At 40.8% G+C, this 17214-nt stretch overlaps 1 protein-coding gene across 1 annotated transcript; it reads left to right on the forward strand.

Moving 5' to 3' along the window:
• The first annotated feature begins 6922 nt into the window (after positions 1-6922).
• Positions 6923-14861, forward strand: NPY5R (neuropeptide Y receptor Y5). Its single transcript, XM_017805761.1, is given in 6 exon segments — positions 6923-7033; positions 8405-8476; positions 9024-9158; positions 10562-10698; positions 13194-13395; positions 13398-14861. Coding segments are annotated over 3 exon segments (1380 nt in total). The 5' UTR covers positions 6923-7033; positions 8405-8476; positions 9024-9158; positions 10562-10653; the 3' UTR covers positions 14531-14861.
• Positions 14862-17214: the final 2353 nt, after the last annotated feature.

Genomic DNA, 17214 nt, shown 5'->3' on the forward strand with positions numbered 1-17214 from the left:
CAGGAAGGGAAACAGTTTCAAATCGGTCTGCTTGTTTCAGCATTTTGTCTGCAAGTTATTGCCATCTTGTGGCCAAACTAAAGATGGAAATAGAAGCTTTCGGAAAGCGGACTAGGAAGATATTTTAAGCATAAGGAGCAGGTTACAGAGTTTGGGTTTGGCTTTTTAAACCAGCACAACCAGCCTCTGGTCTGAATGGTGATGACTGGATCAATAAAAAATGTCAAGTTGCTGAAACACCTTGTTGTGCCACTCACAAAAAGCACTGCACTGATCTACTTTGATGGTTAGAAAAGTCAGTGAGTTGGGAAGTCCATGAGAAGTTACCCAGCTAAACTTAAGCAACACTTTGAAAATGTCCTGACAAAATCTGCAGGCTGTTTTAGAAGTTTAGATTTTTTGAAAAACAGAAGTTCCCTAACTATTCCAAGGCTCCAGATTATTGGTGTAAAGAGTTGCATGCTCTTACATTCTTACCTTCAGGCATACACCTATTATATGGCAACACTATTGTGTCGTGGATAACTCTCAACTAAGGAACTATGGTAATTATAGCTAAAAAATTAGTTGCACATACTAAATGATTGGAACATTTTTTGTAGAAGGAGTCTTATAGGAAGATTTCAGATCTAGCAGTGAAGTTGATGTTTATACTGTATTTCCAGGAGCTCAGCTCAACTGCATTGTAACTGCAGTCCTTGATGTAAGAAAGGAAAGCGCAGGTTGCTATAAACCAGTAGCTGTGGTGCTGCTGACATTTTAACAGCAGCAGCCACAAGGTAAGTGCAAGCTATATATAATGCATCTCAAGAACTTCAGTCATACATGGGTCATGAGCACTGCTCTTTGACTGAACAGAGCAAAGGTGGGTACACTCACCCAGGGATCCAAGCTGAAGGTCTCATAAAGAGTATATTTCTGTCTGAATCAGTGACACACTATGATATGGACAACTGAGGCCTCTCATTGCTATGGATGTGAAATGATTCATTCACAGTACCAAAAAAAAAAAACCTGTCCAATATAGAGATTTTTAAGGGCGATAGATAAAGCGCTAGACAGAGAAAAAGCTTTTTTTTTTGTTATGCCAGGATGTTTCTTCCCGCTACTTCTCTGTAATGCTTTTACCCATATGGTCAAGATGGCTATTTAAAAAATTAAAACAGCATTCTGTGATACAGAATTGTGGTACTCTGCCAACAGGTATCCAGTGCAGAGATACATTTTCAGGACCAGTTCAGAATAAGAGACTCGGGTTTCCATAACAAGCCGGGGAGCTTCAGGGATGGCTTTTGTGACAACACACCAGGAGCTTCCCCCATGCTGAACAGAATGGGTTTGATCCCCGCAGAGGCCATTCACTTAAGAGTTGGACTTGATGGTCCTTGTGGGTCTCTTCCAACTCAGAATATTCTGTGACTTACTTCAAAAAAAGAACCATTTTCGGCTAACTCCAAAATGGACCCACTCCTGGCCAGAGCAGAGATTCCCCTGCAACATGTGGTGAGAACCATAAGGACACAAATTGTTTCCCTGCAGCACATGCAGGCCCAGATGGAGCCATGCTGTGGTCCATGGAGAGGAGTCCACATGGGAGCAGGTTTGCTGGCAGGAATCGTGACCTTGTGGGGAATCCACACTGGAGCAGTCTGTTCCTGAGGAATTGCACCCCATGGAAAGGACCCATGCTGGAGCAGCTCTTGAAGAACTGTATCCCATGGGAAGGACCCCATGCTGGAGCAGGGGAACATCATAAGGTGGAAGGAGTGGCAGAGACGTGTGATGAACCAACCAGAACTCCCATTCCCTGTGCCCCTGCTCAACTCAGGGAGGTAGGACTTTAGAAGAGTTGGGACAAAAGAGTGGTGTTGAGCCTGGGAAGACAGGGGTGTAGGAAGTTGTGCATTTTTCCTTTGTTTCTCACCATTCTACTCTATTTTAAATAGATTAGTGTAACACAGAGGCATTCATTTACTCCCCTCGTGAAATGCTATTGTTTCTGCCACAGAAATTTCTGAATTTTCAGATAGATATGATCTTCTTTCTTGTCCATTTTGTCATTAGTGATGAGGATCTCCATTTGAGCAGTAAATGAAGTGATTCATAATACTTCATTTTTAATGGTTAGTATATACAAGAATTTCAAACATCGCATAAATACAGGCAAAACAAACCTCACAATTCCTCTGTTATACTATGCAAATATAATAATTACCTATAATAGATCAAATATAGAGCCTACATGCCACTCAGTGACCTGAACTCACAGCGATGACAACAAATATTCACAGTTATTCACACTGCAGACAGATACAAGGTCAGGCTTTGAACAGTGCAGTGGAGAAATGGAAAGGGCTGCCTCAGTCATTGAGTTTTCAAACATGTGCTACACTTATGAGTGTATATACATATGTATGCACACATGCTATAACCCAAGTCTTACTACAAGCTTTCTGCTTTGCCATACTACTGTGTGCCCACCTCAGATGACTGAATCTGTTGGAGCTGTGTCAGTCTTCTCTGAAGCACTTCACATACATATGAGCACTAAACACGGTAAAAAATAATCATTCTAATAAACAGAGATAGACCCTTTTAAAACTTCCCATTATAGCTATATAAAATACATGTTGTGCAGCAAATGCCACGTAGCATCAGGTATCCTCTGTAAGAAAATCAGGCATTAGCAGGCCCTGGCTATTCTGCGCATCTTCAGTCTCAACACCAAGCTGAGAGTCTCCACTTGGAGCTCCAAGCTTACAAAGATGTCAAATGATTTCTCAGTAACTTTAATTTTAGTGGTGATGACTGTCAGGACACGAGAACACTGGAGCAGTAAGATAACCATTGTGTTAAAGATTATCCTCTTCCAGGGAATGAATTCTTCAGTACATCAAAGGCACCCTGGACTGGATGACTGTGTTTGTTTGTGTGTATATGTTTATTTGTGTGAAGGCATGACACTGCAAAATTTACAATGAACAGAACACAAGTATTTCAACTAAGGAAACAGAACAGCCTGAGTAAACGAATATGGAATTGCTTTGAAGTAAAAGCATTGAGAAGAGAACAAAATGTAGAAAAAATATACCTAGACATCAATCCATTAAAATTTTTTCTCACTGCAACTCTCAAAAATGGAAAAGGTGTTGTAAAATGAGCTGTCACTTTCATTGCAATGTATTGTCATGTGCTCAGGCAAAACAATCGCTCTGTAAAACTTAAAATACACAAGGTAGGAGAATCATTTGTACTTTCTATTCTGTATAAAACAAACTGAAGTCACCACTACCAAAATGAATGGAAACAATCTGAAGGGTTTTTTAACCTTATTTTTTATTGTTTTCATTTTCTAGTACTGAACATCAGGGCCATTGAAATACTTGCATTTCACATTACTCAAAGATAAGGGAACTCATGCTCCTTGGGGCAAAAGCCTGTCATCAGTAGACTAAATAGGCCTTTCGCTGTTGAGTACAATTTGAATAGCAGCAAATTCTCTGTTTGGATAAGAGCATGTTTATTCTGACACAAATGCATCTGACACCAAACATAACAACACTTCATTTGACTGCTAATGTCACAAACCCAAATGAGCGTCATGAAAGGTTATGTGCTTAATCTCTACTGACAGTCTCGCTGCTGCAGTTCCATTTTCAATAATACAGCCAAGTTAACCAGTGCAAATCTATCCTGATCACATGAAATATTACAAGGCTGCTTCAGATATAACCTAAATTATGTTCACCTGGCTAAAATACTAAGTCATGTTTTGTGCTGTGCCCACCCTGTGCTGTCCATTAAGGATTCAAACTTATGTATGCTCATACATAAGCTCTCATCTGGCTTCAGATAAAGTAGAAATAGGTCCCACAGTTCAGCATGATCATCCAGATGGGTCAATGTGCAGAATATCAGCCAAAAACTGTGATGACACATTAGGCAACAAAAATGACTAATTATAGGCTCACCCTTGGAAGTAAGCTAAGCATCAGATGTCCTGCCTTTCATCACAAAGACAGCTCAATCATTGCCATAACTTCAATAGTCCAAGGTTTGCTGCTTTATGCAAGGTAAGAACTGTGGAAGGGATGGGCCATACAGAAGCCAGAGATTAGTGGTATTTTGAATAATATTTTAATAGTACTTTTGCTGAGTATAAAGAGTTCGGTGAAAAATTTTGACCTACAGAAATGTTTTTTATGTATTTCAGAAAATCTCTCAAATTCTGTAGTAACTATGTCTTACCATTTACACTGTCTTGCCCCATGGATAGGTGCTGCATTTGTATCAGACTTTACAGTAACGTTAGACTTTGACTCATGACAAATTTTGACACAAGACAATCAACTTCATGCTGTGGAACTGGATATTAGGTGGCTTAGACTCTTGGTTTTCTCATCGACTTCCACTGGAGCTTTGAGTCTTCATGTCTTCAGTTAGCCTTTAGAGGCTAAATTTCTGAGATATTAGAATGATACTCCCAAAAGAAAGATACATATGGGAATGTGGTAAGAAACATGCCAAAATTAATTTGTATTCATATAACCACAGAGTTCTCTGCTGTATTTTCTGTTTTGTTCTTCTGACTCAGGAATCTCAATCTTTTCTCTCTGATGCACCACTTTTCTTCCCCAGCTCCTCCAGAATAGGTATCTTGCATCATCACCATCTCTTACTTCCTCAAGGACTCCTCTATGATTTCAACAACCCCATGGTGGCTGGTTTCTAAGGAACTTGTACTATGATCTGCTGTCACTTCTGACATTCAGTACCTCTAGACCTTTCCTATCTCTAGATGACTAATTTTATTATTCAGTAGTATTACTGGCAAGAGAGAGGTACACGAACAGTAAAAAGGAAAAAATTATAATGGTCTGAATAGTAATAGCCTCTGATGTGCGCAAGTATCAGGGATGAATTGTCCAAAAACAGCCGAGAGAAATCTGGTGTTATTTACAGCTCTGTGGGGAAAACAAACAAACAAGCCCACACCTGCCAATACATTACTGGTTGAAGAACCCACCTGAAATAAGACAATCAACAAAAAAAATATGATATTTAATTCTTAGAGAAAATTGCTTTGAGGGAGGAATACTTGTGTTACTGACTGCTCTTGATAAGAAGCACATGATTTCTGGAGGCTGCTTGGGAAACTGTACTAGGTGAACTGAACTAGGCCATCTTAGAAATGGCCTAACATGAAGGTACACTGTTTGTACCATTATGAAGGTACAATGGTATCCCACATAAATCACAATTGTGCAATGTAAGAAACCTTAATTTCCCTCCTGTGAGCTCTACCAGCAAATGTGGATTTCTTTCTAAAGACAATGTCAGTCTGCTGACAAAAGTTTTGATAGAAAGATATAGTGTCTCTAAAAAGTCACTGTTTCCAGAAGGCAGCTTCCACTTCAAGCAGTGAAGCCAGAAATGTGGGAAGCTCTGCTGGAAAAAGGGACACCCAGGTAAGTGGGTACCCTGGGAGAAAGCCTTAATCACCTCCATCACATGTTGGAACCAGAGTGGGTTTTTGTCTTCAGATCAAATATTTGCGTGAAAGGCTTCAAAACCATCAGTGCTAGGTGGGAAGATGGTCGAAAATGCTAAGAACAGCTGCTCAGGCCTAAAAAGGATTAATTCTGTTCTCTGTTGTGACTAACGGGAAAGTTGTCTTAAAATGATGAGATGGATCGGCGCGTCACTTCCACTGTCAGCTCCCTGTGCTCCACTTGTACATGCAGTGATTCACCAGAAGTGGGTGGTGGATAATGCAGAAGCGAGTGAAAGATAGGATGAAATATTCCTTGCCATCCTGAGCTCATCTGCTGAAGATTAAGGTTATTTGTTCCTTGATCACTCAATGAGTATTTTCTAACCCAAATTAAATAAGGAACCTAGCTGGACTTTTCAAAGGTTATTCAACAATATGATTGATCTGGCTGTTTTGTTTTTGTGTGGTACAGTCTCTCATAGGTTAATTATACTGACAGCTTTTCTGCAGTGCTGTGTTAATATCAACTGTCGAAGTAGTGCCTTGGCAAATGGGAAAGTCATTACTTTTTTGTGTCAGATTCTGCCACTTGTGCTCCCACAGACCTGCATGTCACTCAGTTCTCCAGTAGCTCTGTAATAGGACTATGATCAATGACTCTTCTTGTGCTAGAAGATAACAGCCGGTGAGAACAGCAGAATTTGTCTTTTCATGCTTTGTGCTATGACACACCTGACAATTTTTATGCTCTAAAATACTGCTCACTTAAGGAAATGCTCTGCCTTCCCATTGATTGTTCAGATAAAATTAAAACCACCCTTCAGATTTTTCCTTCTGTAAGAACCGAGTTACTCAACTCGGAAAGGAAAACTGTTTGGGGGAAATCCATCGCCTCCCACCTGTTCTAAAATAAAAATCAAAGGGTGTTCGAGCAGCAGGATGAACACCTGCGGAGCTCCTCTCCAGCCGAAGCGAGGGGAGCTCAGGTCACCGCTCTGTGATTGCCTGTCTGTGCTCCGGCTTCCCGGGGACTCGCAGCGCGTTTCACCTTTGCAAAATGCCGTGTCCTGAGCGCCAGGTGAGGCATTGAGAGCATCCCGTAAGCACCGGCGAGCGCGGGGTTTATTTACCGACTCACTGCATTTCCATGGAAACTCTAATTGTCACACCGTGCAGCGCCGGAATACCGGGCTCCTGGGCCGCCTGGAGCGGCCTCCCGAAATGCGCTAGCGCGGCGGCTCCAGCCCCAGCCCCGGTCCCGGCCCCGCCGGGCGGGCGGCGAGTGCGGCAGCGCCGGCCCCGGGGCGCGGCCCTCGGCCGCAGGCGAGACCCGGCGCCTCCGCAGCGCCCGAGTAAGGTGCGCCGCCGGGCGGGGGGCTGCGCGCTTCCCTCTGCTCCCGCCCCGGCGGAGCCTCGCCGTGCCCGCCCGGGCTGGAGCCGTGACCGCAGCCCGGGGCTGCCCTGCCCTGCCCGGCTCGCCCCCACCGCCCCTACCGCCCCTACTGCCCCGTGGGGCGCCCGCAGAGGGACAGCGCGAAGGTAACGCGGGGCGGGCGCGGAGCCGCGGCGGGCTGGGCTTGGCTGGCGCAAGTTTAGGCGGGGCAGCGCCTTGCCAGCAGTTGCGCGGGACAGGGGGATTCGCTTGGGTGGAGGGGGCTCAGGGAGGGGGGATCTCGGCGGTCGCGGGCAGCGCGGGGCTCCAGGCTTAGCGCGGTGCGCGGTTCCGGACGCGGGGCGGGGCGGGCGCGCAGCGCAAAGCGGATGCCGAGCGAGTTGTGCGAGGGCAAAAATAGCAGTTGTCCCCGGTTTGGTGCCTTTGCCTCTGAGAGCCAAGAACTGCTGTGCTCCCTCGCAGAAAATGTAGCCGTGCCTTTCAAGTTTTCTGTTCTGACCAGTAAATGGCCCGTTACGTTCCATAACGTTTACTTGGAGCTCGAGATATATTCTTGCTAGTTGGCTTTGGCATATTTCGGGAAGTTGTGTTGTTCGTGTCCCGGATAATGTTGCAGTTCTTCTTTCAGTCAGGCACAGAAAGAGGCATACCATTAACATGCATGGAAATCCATTTTTCTGGACTTCTGAAGTAATTTCAATCTTTTGAATTCTCCCAGGTTCTCAGGCTAGTTTTTGCTGTTGCATGTAACGAACAACATCGGAAGCAGCAGCTTTTCATCTTTAGCTTGTATTGTGAATGCAACACTTGAGTGGTTTCAAATTTTGTCTCAGATTTATCTCAGTCTTTAATGATGTGAGGGCATAATTTCTCAAGTTGTAACAACACAGCTCAATGCTTTCCTTAAGCTTCCATAGTCGGGCAGTAACAGCCTGTCTTATTAACTATTTACAGCTGTGTAGAAGTTTAAAGACCTTCTCTGACTTTTTCTATGCAGTCTTGATATAACTCCAGTATTATGGAGGCAGAAAGGCTGTATTTCCTAGGTAATTTTCACATTTTGCTTCCTCCCTAAGACTATAAATCATTCACAGCTATAAAGATTAATTTTCCTGTTACAAAGATGGAACTGATTAGACTATACAAAGACCAGCCAGTCAGAGTTAATAGGTATTAATATTGTAGGATATAAGCTCTTAGCCATGAATAAACCTTAATGTAAGTACCTCATCTAATAGAAGGAACATTTCCTGAGAAAACAATTGCTTTCAGAGGATGATGGCTACCCGTCTAACTTTTGTGTTCTTGAAAATTTCCCTTTAAATATTTAGAGAAATAGCTGGCCTATTAACTCTCCTAAATTGCCATTTATAGATTTTGTATTTTAAGTGATAGCTTTAAGTGAAATAATGATATTAATTACAAGATAGTAAAAATATTAGCATATTTTGGGTTATGTGGTACTTCTAACTCAGCTACACCTGAAAAATGGTTTCATTTCTCCCTGTCAACCTCAGGCCCTAGACCAACTGCAGCTGAAGCATGCTTTTGATGAAAATAAGAATCACAGTAATCAGAGTCACACTGAGGTATACCATAAATTATTGTAATTTAAGGAGGTGTTATTTGAAATTTTTCAAGATCGTGGTACACCATCTGTTATAAAATACATTTTACTGTACTCTTAAATGTTAACTGCATTGAGTCTTACAGTAAATATTCAAATCCACCTTGGGCCCTGCCACAATACTGAAGTCTCTCCTGCCTTTTGCAGCCTAGCCTTCTGTCTCAAGCATTCCGTTGAAATTAAAGAAGACCTAAGCAAACCCACGTAAAGCTCACGGGGTATGAGCTCATACAGGTGTAGCTGGGCACAGTTGGGAGTGTACACAGACTAGGATCACCAAAAGGGAACCTCATTTGCTTGACTGATTGATGTAGGAGGTGAAAGTGATCCAACCTTTGGAGCTGACAGCTGAAAATCTCCATCAGGTACCTTCAGACTGACTAAATTTGAGCTTGAAAACAGGTGCAAGAGCACTCTGACACTGTGTTGCATTCAGTTTAGAAATATACTTCAAATATGAGGAGAAGGTTTTGAAAAGAGACTATATTATTTAATTCTATTTCCCACAGCAAGATTTTCATGAATCTCCATTTCCCTAAAATCTGCACCCATGTGCTGCACTGGGTTTGACCAACCGTCAAGAGGGAGAGTGAATCTCTCAAAGTAGAGGCAGCTGTTAAAACAATGCAGGAAGATAAATGCCAGTAAGTGCACATAGCCCTGTGAAATCAGTGGCATGCTAATGAAGATCAATTATGCAGGAGGAACACTTGTTTACACCTTTATTGCCAGTGGCACTCAAGCTGAGAGCAACTGGTTTCTTTTGATCAGGAGAGGACGCTCGGAGACAAGAGATCCACTTGGCATCTTTTGAAATTTGGGGACAAAAGTCTGCTTTCATTTTACACATCCAAAATGAAAATAAAGTCATCTTTGGGCATTTTGCAAAGCAAATTTTGTCAGCACAGTAGTTCTCTGCTGAAATTAGCAGATTATAGTGTTATTCCTTCCCCTCTGTCTTTCTGCCACTCTGAAACTGTGATTAGAGATGGTGCAGGAGGGGCTTCAGTGTACTACAGACTTCTGTGGTGCCCCAAGTGTCCAGTTAGAGCCCTAAGAGATCATGTTGTGACTTCTTCCAGGGCTCCTTCCTCATGGAAATGAGGACATGTGATAGGGAAGATGGCACCTTCTCATCTCGCACCCCAAGCAGAAGGCAGCCATAGCTCAGAAGGGATGGAGCTGGAGAGCCCATGCTGGACTTCAGAGGCTTGGCTACTAAGCTCTTCCGTGTTGATGTTTCTCAATAAAATATGTCTTCTTCAGCAAAACCAGCATATTCACTTTTTTTTTTTAAATAATTATATTAAAAACATAATGAGCAGTTCTGCTAAAGCCATACTGCAAGAGCTCCATGTGGAGGTGTAGAAATCTACAGAAATCTAGCATTCATTTAATGAATATGTTACAGTATAACAACACTTAAATTTTGTTCTCTGGCCCTAGTCTTAGCATTATCTGTATGGAATATAAATTTATAGAAGATAAAATAATTATGATGCATCTGACTTGAACGTCAGACTGACTTGAAAGTCAGACTTGAAAGTCTCTTCCTTTTCACTTTTAGTCACCCAAAGCTGAAAGTGGTAGAAATAACAGTGATACCGCTAGATTTGTTTCAATTCTCCTCATAGAATCCATTGATTAAAACTAAGCAAAACTTAATGAAAAGATAAAGATTTCTTTACAGATCATAACACATAATTAAAATGGAATGGACTAACTAGATAGAGAGCTTTTTCTACCAGTAGAAATGCCTGCTTTTTCTCCATTCACTGATGAACCTATGGCTTATGAACCTTTTCAATGACAGCAAATATCACCAAAAACTCTAGAGAGGGAGTTGTAGTTTTGGTACACACATACATAGCTGCTATTATAACTTAAACACTGGTATGCATCTTTATTACTCAATATGACCTTCAAATGTGATGATGTGTGGGAATTTAACTGCTACTGAAAATACCTGTAGATACACTAAAAGCAACCCTAATCTCTGGGTTTCTGGTAGAGAAACAGTAACACCAGTTTGTTTCTTCTTTTACAGGTTCATCCTTCAACCTAGTATCAGTTAAAATAGAAGACTACGCAGAATGATTGCTGTTAGCACAGAGTTACTTATGGAGGCACAAAAAATAAATGAAAAGCTCATTTCTTCAGAGTCATCACCACTTTAAGAGCATTGTAAGAGTTTCTGAGGGTTTTTTTTGAATCTCAAGATGGTACTGGATTTCCTTCTCTATTAGTCTTTCTCTCAGGTGATTAGTAACTAAGATATGGAGAGATCCAGGTCTTGAATAATGTTTCATTTCCCTTTCTCAAATAACTCTTGATATGGTTCAAACCTGCTATCAGGCAATGGGATGTTCCATTAGTAAAGCTCATTTAATCTGTGCAAGATATAAACTGGAAAAGGAAGGTGTCCAAGCAAAAAGAAAATTGCCCAGAATGACACTAATGGCTTTTCTTTATTAACTCTTCAGTTATGCAAAGTTTTTTCCTACACACTTCTCAGCTAAGTGGGTAGTGTCGTGGAACAAAGATAATAGAATGTTCACCCTGAAAATATTAGGGAGGTAATGTTTCATATTGAACCGCAACATAGAGTTGAAATGGCTTTCATCAATCAAAAGAGAGTGTGCAGATTAGAGATGGCCTAAACACACTGAAATCTGCAAAATCATCAGTCAGCAAAATCCACCATTCCTTCATGTTGAACAAAGAGAAAAAAAATTATAGAAGTGTGACATAACAAGGGACATAGTGCTATAAGCCTGAGGTATGGAGATGTATCTTATCCAGGGCAAAGCTCTGCGGGGGGGTTCCTCAGACAAAAGTTATGTAGAGTCATACTTAGGGAAAAGAAAGAAATTTCAGCAGATTTTGAAAGTCATTGTGGTATGCAGATCATACTGGTTTTGGTTAGTAGCAACTCAGAGAAATTAGCTCAGAAAAAATAAATAAAAAACTTTCCCTCATTAGCTAATATTTGTATAAAGAGAAGCCCACCAAAATGAAAATTTCTGATAATATCAACATAGAGAGATTAGATCGCTTACAGAACCTCTTATCTGCTTCTTTAAAGTTGATCTAGAGGCAAAGGTAGTCTCAGATAGCATTGTTTGTCTATTATATGGTTTCCCATCATTTCATTAAAGATTGGGAAAAATTGAACAGAAATAATATGCATTAATGCTGCTCTGCTTGTATGCACACAATTATAAAATTTAGGTTATCTAAATTCACATATCCAGTTCTTACTTCTATTTTAGCTATTTTAAAGCACTTTAAGATTGAGAGAATCTGGCAAGGCTGACTTCTTGTCACCTCTTTCCAACACATTACTTGCAAGATTTTTTTTTTTTTAAATAAGTATTCCTACTTTTACATGAGGAACCTTCCCATCACAACATCACAACACACTGTCAGTGAATATTCTGAGGTTGTTTTAAGGTTTGAGCTTCCCTTTGGCACATGACAGTAGGAGCACACGTAATGTGAAGGAAGGAACACGTCTGCATGTGTAGAAGAAGCTGAGTAACATTATTTCACTTTGAAGAAGTCAGCACCATACAACTCACAGAGGAGCCTTGAAGAGCCCTGCCTTTTTTAGGTGACAGATCTAGCCTTCTGCTCAATTTATATATGCTTTAGTATTGTTTAGATGTTCCTGTTTTCTCTTATATAAGATTTCTAAACATTAAGCAATTTTGTACAGGGCACTGGCACTCTGGAGAACTTTGAAACTTTAGTACATGCTGGTGTTTAAGGTAAACTGAAGATTGAACTAAATTCTCATGTCTTTCTGTTTGTTCTAAAATGAAGACTAATACATGAAGATTCTGTAGGCAGTATAACTTTGTGCTGAGTTAGGTTTTAATGTTCGATGTTTCTGTGCTGAATAATTAGTGGTTCACTGAATTTTCAAATGGCTGTGTGGAGTTTGCTTCCAATTAACACTGTCCTCTTTGTATTACATCCAGTTACTTTAGATGTTTTATAGGCAGTTTTCCTTTCTGCTTGAGCACCAGTTAAAATATGTTCAACGCTTAATAGAAAATGGTTTCTATATACACCACATTAGGAATTCCATCTTGGATCACTGACAGTGGATTTCCTGATCGTTTTTGAAAGCTCTCACTTATTTTGTGTTAGTTCTCTACTAGCAAGGTAAGAAATGCTAGTGCAGTCATTAGCATATGTATTTTCAGGTGCCTTCATTATAATTTGCTGTGACGCAATGATTAGGCATGTGCCCAGATGGTGACTGTCATTTCCTTACCCATATCGATGGGCTGTTATGCACATGAGTAATCTCACCAACTCAAGATGAATTGCTTTTGTAGCTAACTGTTCCCTCATGGAAAGTCTGACAATATAGTCTATAGCAAAGCATAGTTAAAAGCCAGCATCATAATGCAGAACCTTAAATTGCCATTCTCCCATGTGAGCAGCCGGGTAGGAGGCCAAGGCATGCTGAACACCACATGGTAAAACCTACGTAACTAATTCATGTTGACCTGAAGTTATACAGGATCTGCCTCCCAGTAGACTAATCCGACTACTAATTTATTTGCATTGAGGTGACACCAGGTAAATTTATGTTCCTTTACATTCTGATTAACAGCAATATCATTGTTCCTTCAGATGCTAATTAATGCCTTTCTCGTTCTAAGCAGGACTGTAAAATGGATTTAGGATTAAAAGACCATACCAACAGGACACCTACCAGGAACACCTCTGCTACTACAAAGAATTTTTCTGCCTGGGAAGACTATAAGAGTAGTGTTGATGACATACAGTACTTTCTTATTGGGCTGTACACACTTATAAGTCTGGCTGGCTTTATGGGAAATCTGCTTATACTAATGGCCCTACTAAAGTGCAGAAGACGATAATAAACATTCTCATAGGTAACTTGGCCTTTTCTGACATCTTGGTTGTGCTGTTCTGTTCGCCTTTCACACTGACATCCGTCCTGCTTGATCAGTGGATGTTTGGCACTGTCATGTGCCATGTAATGCCCTTCCTCCAATGCGCATCAGTTCTAGTTTCAACTTTGATGTTAATATCCATTGCTGCAGTCAGGTACCGTATGATAAAATATCCCCTTTCTAGCAATCTAACGGCAAAACAAGGCTATTTCTTAATAGTGACCATTTGGGCCTTTGGCTTCACAATTTGCTCCCCTCTGCCAGTTTTCCACAAAATTGTGGACCTCAGCAAAACTCTGAATTTAGAGGCACTGGAGAACAGACTCTTGTGTATCGAGTCATGGCCTTCTGATTCCTATAGAATTGCCTTTACAATAGCCTTACTGTTCATGCAGTACATACTGCCACTGGCGTGTTTAACTGCTAGTCACACGAGCGTCTGCAGGAGCATAGGTTCTAGACTGTCAAACAAGGAAAACAAGTTTGAAGAAAAGGAGATGATAAACCTAGCTCTTCATCCATCTAAGAGCACTAGCACACAGGTGCAGTCCTCTGGGCACTCCAGGTGGAGCTGTGCCTTTGGCAAAAAGCACCACAGAAGATATAGCAGGAAGACTTCAAGTGTGATGCCAGCTATTTCAAGGCATCATCAGGATACTCATTCAAGAGATCTCCCAGAAACCTCTGGCACAGAAAAAAGTCAGCTCTTTTCCTCCAGTAAATTCATCCCTGGGATTCCTATCTGTTTTGAAATGAAACCAGAAGAAAATACAGAGATCCAGGACATGATTACAGTATCCCGATCCATTGTCAGAATTAAGACAAGATCAAGGAGAGTTTTTTGCAGACTGACAGTGCTAATCCTAGTTTTTGGTTTCAGTTGGATGCCTCTTCACCTTTTTCACATTGTGACAGATTTTAATGCCACTCTCATTTCTAACAGACATTTTAAATTAGTATATTGCATATGCCATTTATTGGGTATGATGTCCTGTTGCTTGAATCCCATCCTCTATGGGTTTCTTAACAACAGCATAAAAGCTGATTTAATGTCCCTTATCCCATGCTGCCAAATACTGTGATTTTATGTGCCCCAAGATAATGTAAAACAAACAAGTATGGCTTTCAAGCCTACTGGCGTGCATAGCTGTAAAAGATATGTAAAAGATATTAGTTTAGTTTAGTTAGTCTGACTTGGTTATGATTAGTAGCATTTTATGTGAATGGATAGTTCTATGGCTGCATGTATTTCTTGCATTGGGCAGAATTATATACATATGTTATAACATTTCCCTATCTGTTACGCGTAGGAAGCCATGCCCAGTGTACAAAACGGGAATACCATTTTCGTTACCTGAAATGTTGGCAATCTGTACTTTGGAATTATACAGAATATATAATGAATAATAAATGTAAGACAGACTACTTAGACATATCAGTATTAACTGTCATAAAACTATAATAAAATACATATAATTTACTAAATAACTATTGTTGAAACTATTTCAGTGCCAACTTTGACTGTTTTCTAATATAAACATCTCTTTCTGGATGTGATTAGAAAAATATTTTTACTTAGCTCTTTGAGTCATAGTTTGCAATATCTTTGCAATATGCTTTGCTGCTGGTTCCTAGGTTGCCTTACTCCTTGGTTTGAGGGTTGTTGTTTTTGTCTTGATTGTTTCCATCTCACCATGTTTACCCAGTACAACCTATCCCTGATTTCCTTAGCCAGTTTTCACTCTGGCTTGTCATTTTATGTAATTTTCCACCAGCCTGAACTTATCTATATTTATGCCTTTGTTCTTACAGCGATGACACCCTTGAACATACAACATACTTCTGATCAGAGTAAGCCCTCATTACCTAAGCAAGTGATAGTGGAAAAAAGAAGAAAATGGAAAGACAGCAGGATTTTTTCTTTTCCTTTACAAAAAAGCAAAAGCTTACTGCACTTCATTATAGCTGACCCACTTGCTTTGGAAAGCTTTAACAGCTTTCAAATAAATTTGTGCATGTGTGCCTTGACAGGTGGGAGGGATGAGCAGAGTGGATTATTTTTAAATTCAAGAAGGGCAAGTGCAGGGTCCCGCCCCCAGGGAGGAATGACCCCATGAACCAGTGTTTCTGGTGTCTGACCTGCTGAAAACAGCTCTATGAAGAAGGACCTGGAGGGTCCTGGTGGACAACAAGCTGTCCATGAGGCAGCAGTGTGTCCTTGTGGCCAAGATGGCCAGTGGTATCCTAGGGTGCATTAGGAAGAGCATTTCCAGCAGGTCGAGGGAGGTGGTTCTGCCCCTCTACTCAGCCTTGGTGAGGCCTCAGCTGGGGTACTGAGGGTACAGAAGTGTCCACTTCTGGCCTCCTCAGTACAAGAAAGACATGGAGCTCCTGTAGCAGGTTCAGTGGAGGGCAACAATGATGATTAAGGGACTCGAACATCTCTCTTATGAGAACAGGCTGAGCGAGTTGGGCCTGTTCAGCCTCGAGAAGCGGTGACTGAGAGGGGACCTCATTAATGGGTGTCAGTATCTGAAGGGAGGGTTTCAAGAGGATGGATTCAGGCTCTTCTCAGTGGTGCCAAGCAATAGGACAAGAGACAACAGGCAGGAACTGATGCACTGGAAGTTCCACCTGCATATGAGGAAGAACTTTAGTGTGTGAGTGACCAAGCACTGGAACAGATTGCTCAGAGAGGTTGTGGAGTCTCCGTCACTGGAGATATTCAAGAACCATCTGGATGTAATCCTGTGCAATGTGCTCTAGGGCGACCCTGCTTGAGCAGGGAGGTTGGACCAGATGATCCACTGTGGTCCCTTTCAACTTCACCCATTCTGTGAATCTGTGCATGCACACACACATGTGCAAACACACACACACACACACACATGCTTTCTGCATCTCCCTCTCCTCTCTCTTTTTCTCCTTTTTAATCAGACCAGTATTTTTTCTTCCAAGTTTAAGTCACATGCATCTTCCCTAAGTCATATTACATTTCACAGCACAAATGCAAAGAATATATAATAAAAATATAAATAAATAAACAAACAAATACATATATATATATATATATATATTCTCCCCCCCGGATTACTCTAGTTTAATAATCCATCTCTGCCCTCAGGATTCAGTAAATGTACAAAGCCTTTGCCTATTTAAGTTGTAAAACCTCTCCTCAGGTCTAGCTGGTGATTATTTCCTTTTATCCACTAAGATTTTTAATCCAATAGGCCTTTGTATATAGCTTCTACAGGCTGAGAAATAAAGTTTTTCTTTTTATAAATGGGTGGTTGGAAATGGTCAGTGTGCATTTTTTTTCCTCAAGATACTTCCCTTCCAGTTAGTCTTTAAAAGTGAAAGTAGTTCTTTTATTTTGAGGAATCATCAACTTATTTTTATCACAATGCTATCATTCTGAGACCTTTTCTCCCCAAGCCACTATCTGCTGAGGAGTTTATTACATACTAGTGGGTAATAGCTTCTACCCTTAAGGTATTTTTCTGAAGTCTAGTTCTCAGTAACTTGTTGTTTTTGTTTTCATTAGTTATATGCTTTAATAGTTTCTTCCTGGACACTGACTATTGCATTTTGCAGATTATTATCTCCTAAAACCCTACAATATGTCATTAAATAGAGTACAAATGGTACAGAATAGACACTGCTGGAACAATATATTTTAAAATAGCTTTTTAAACATTTTAAGTACTTCAATTTAAAAATATTTATGGCTAGCCTTGGTAGATAAAATTAGGAGAAAGTTAACTAA

This window comes from Lepidothrix coronata, unplaced genomic scaffold, assembly GCF_001604755.1.
Source record: "Lepidothrix coronata isolate B3197 unplaced genomic scaffold, Lepidothrix_coronata-1.0 Scaffold13, whole genome shotgun sequence".
Lineage (NCBI taxonomy): Eukaryota > Metazoa > Chordata > Aves > Passeriformes > Pipridae > Lepidothrix > Lepidothrix coronata.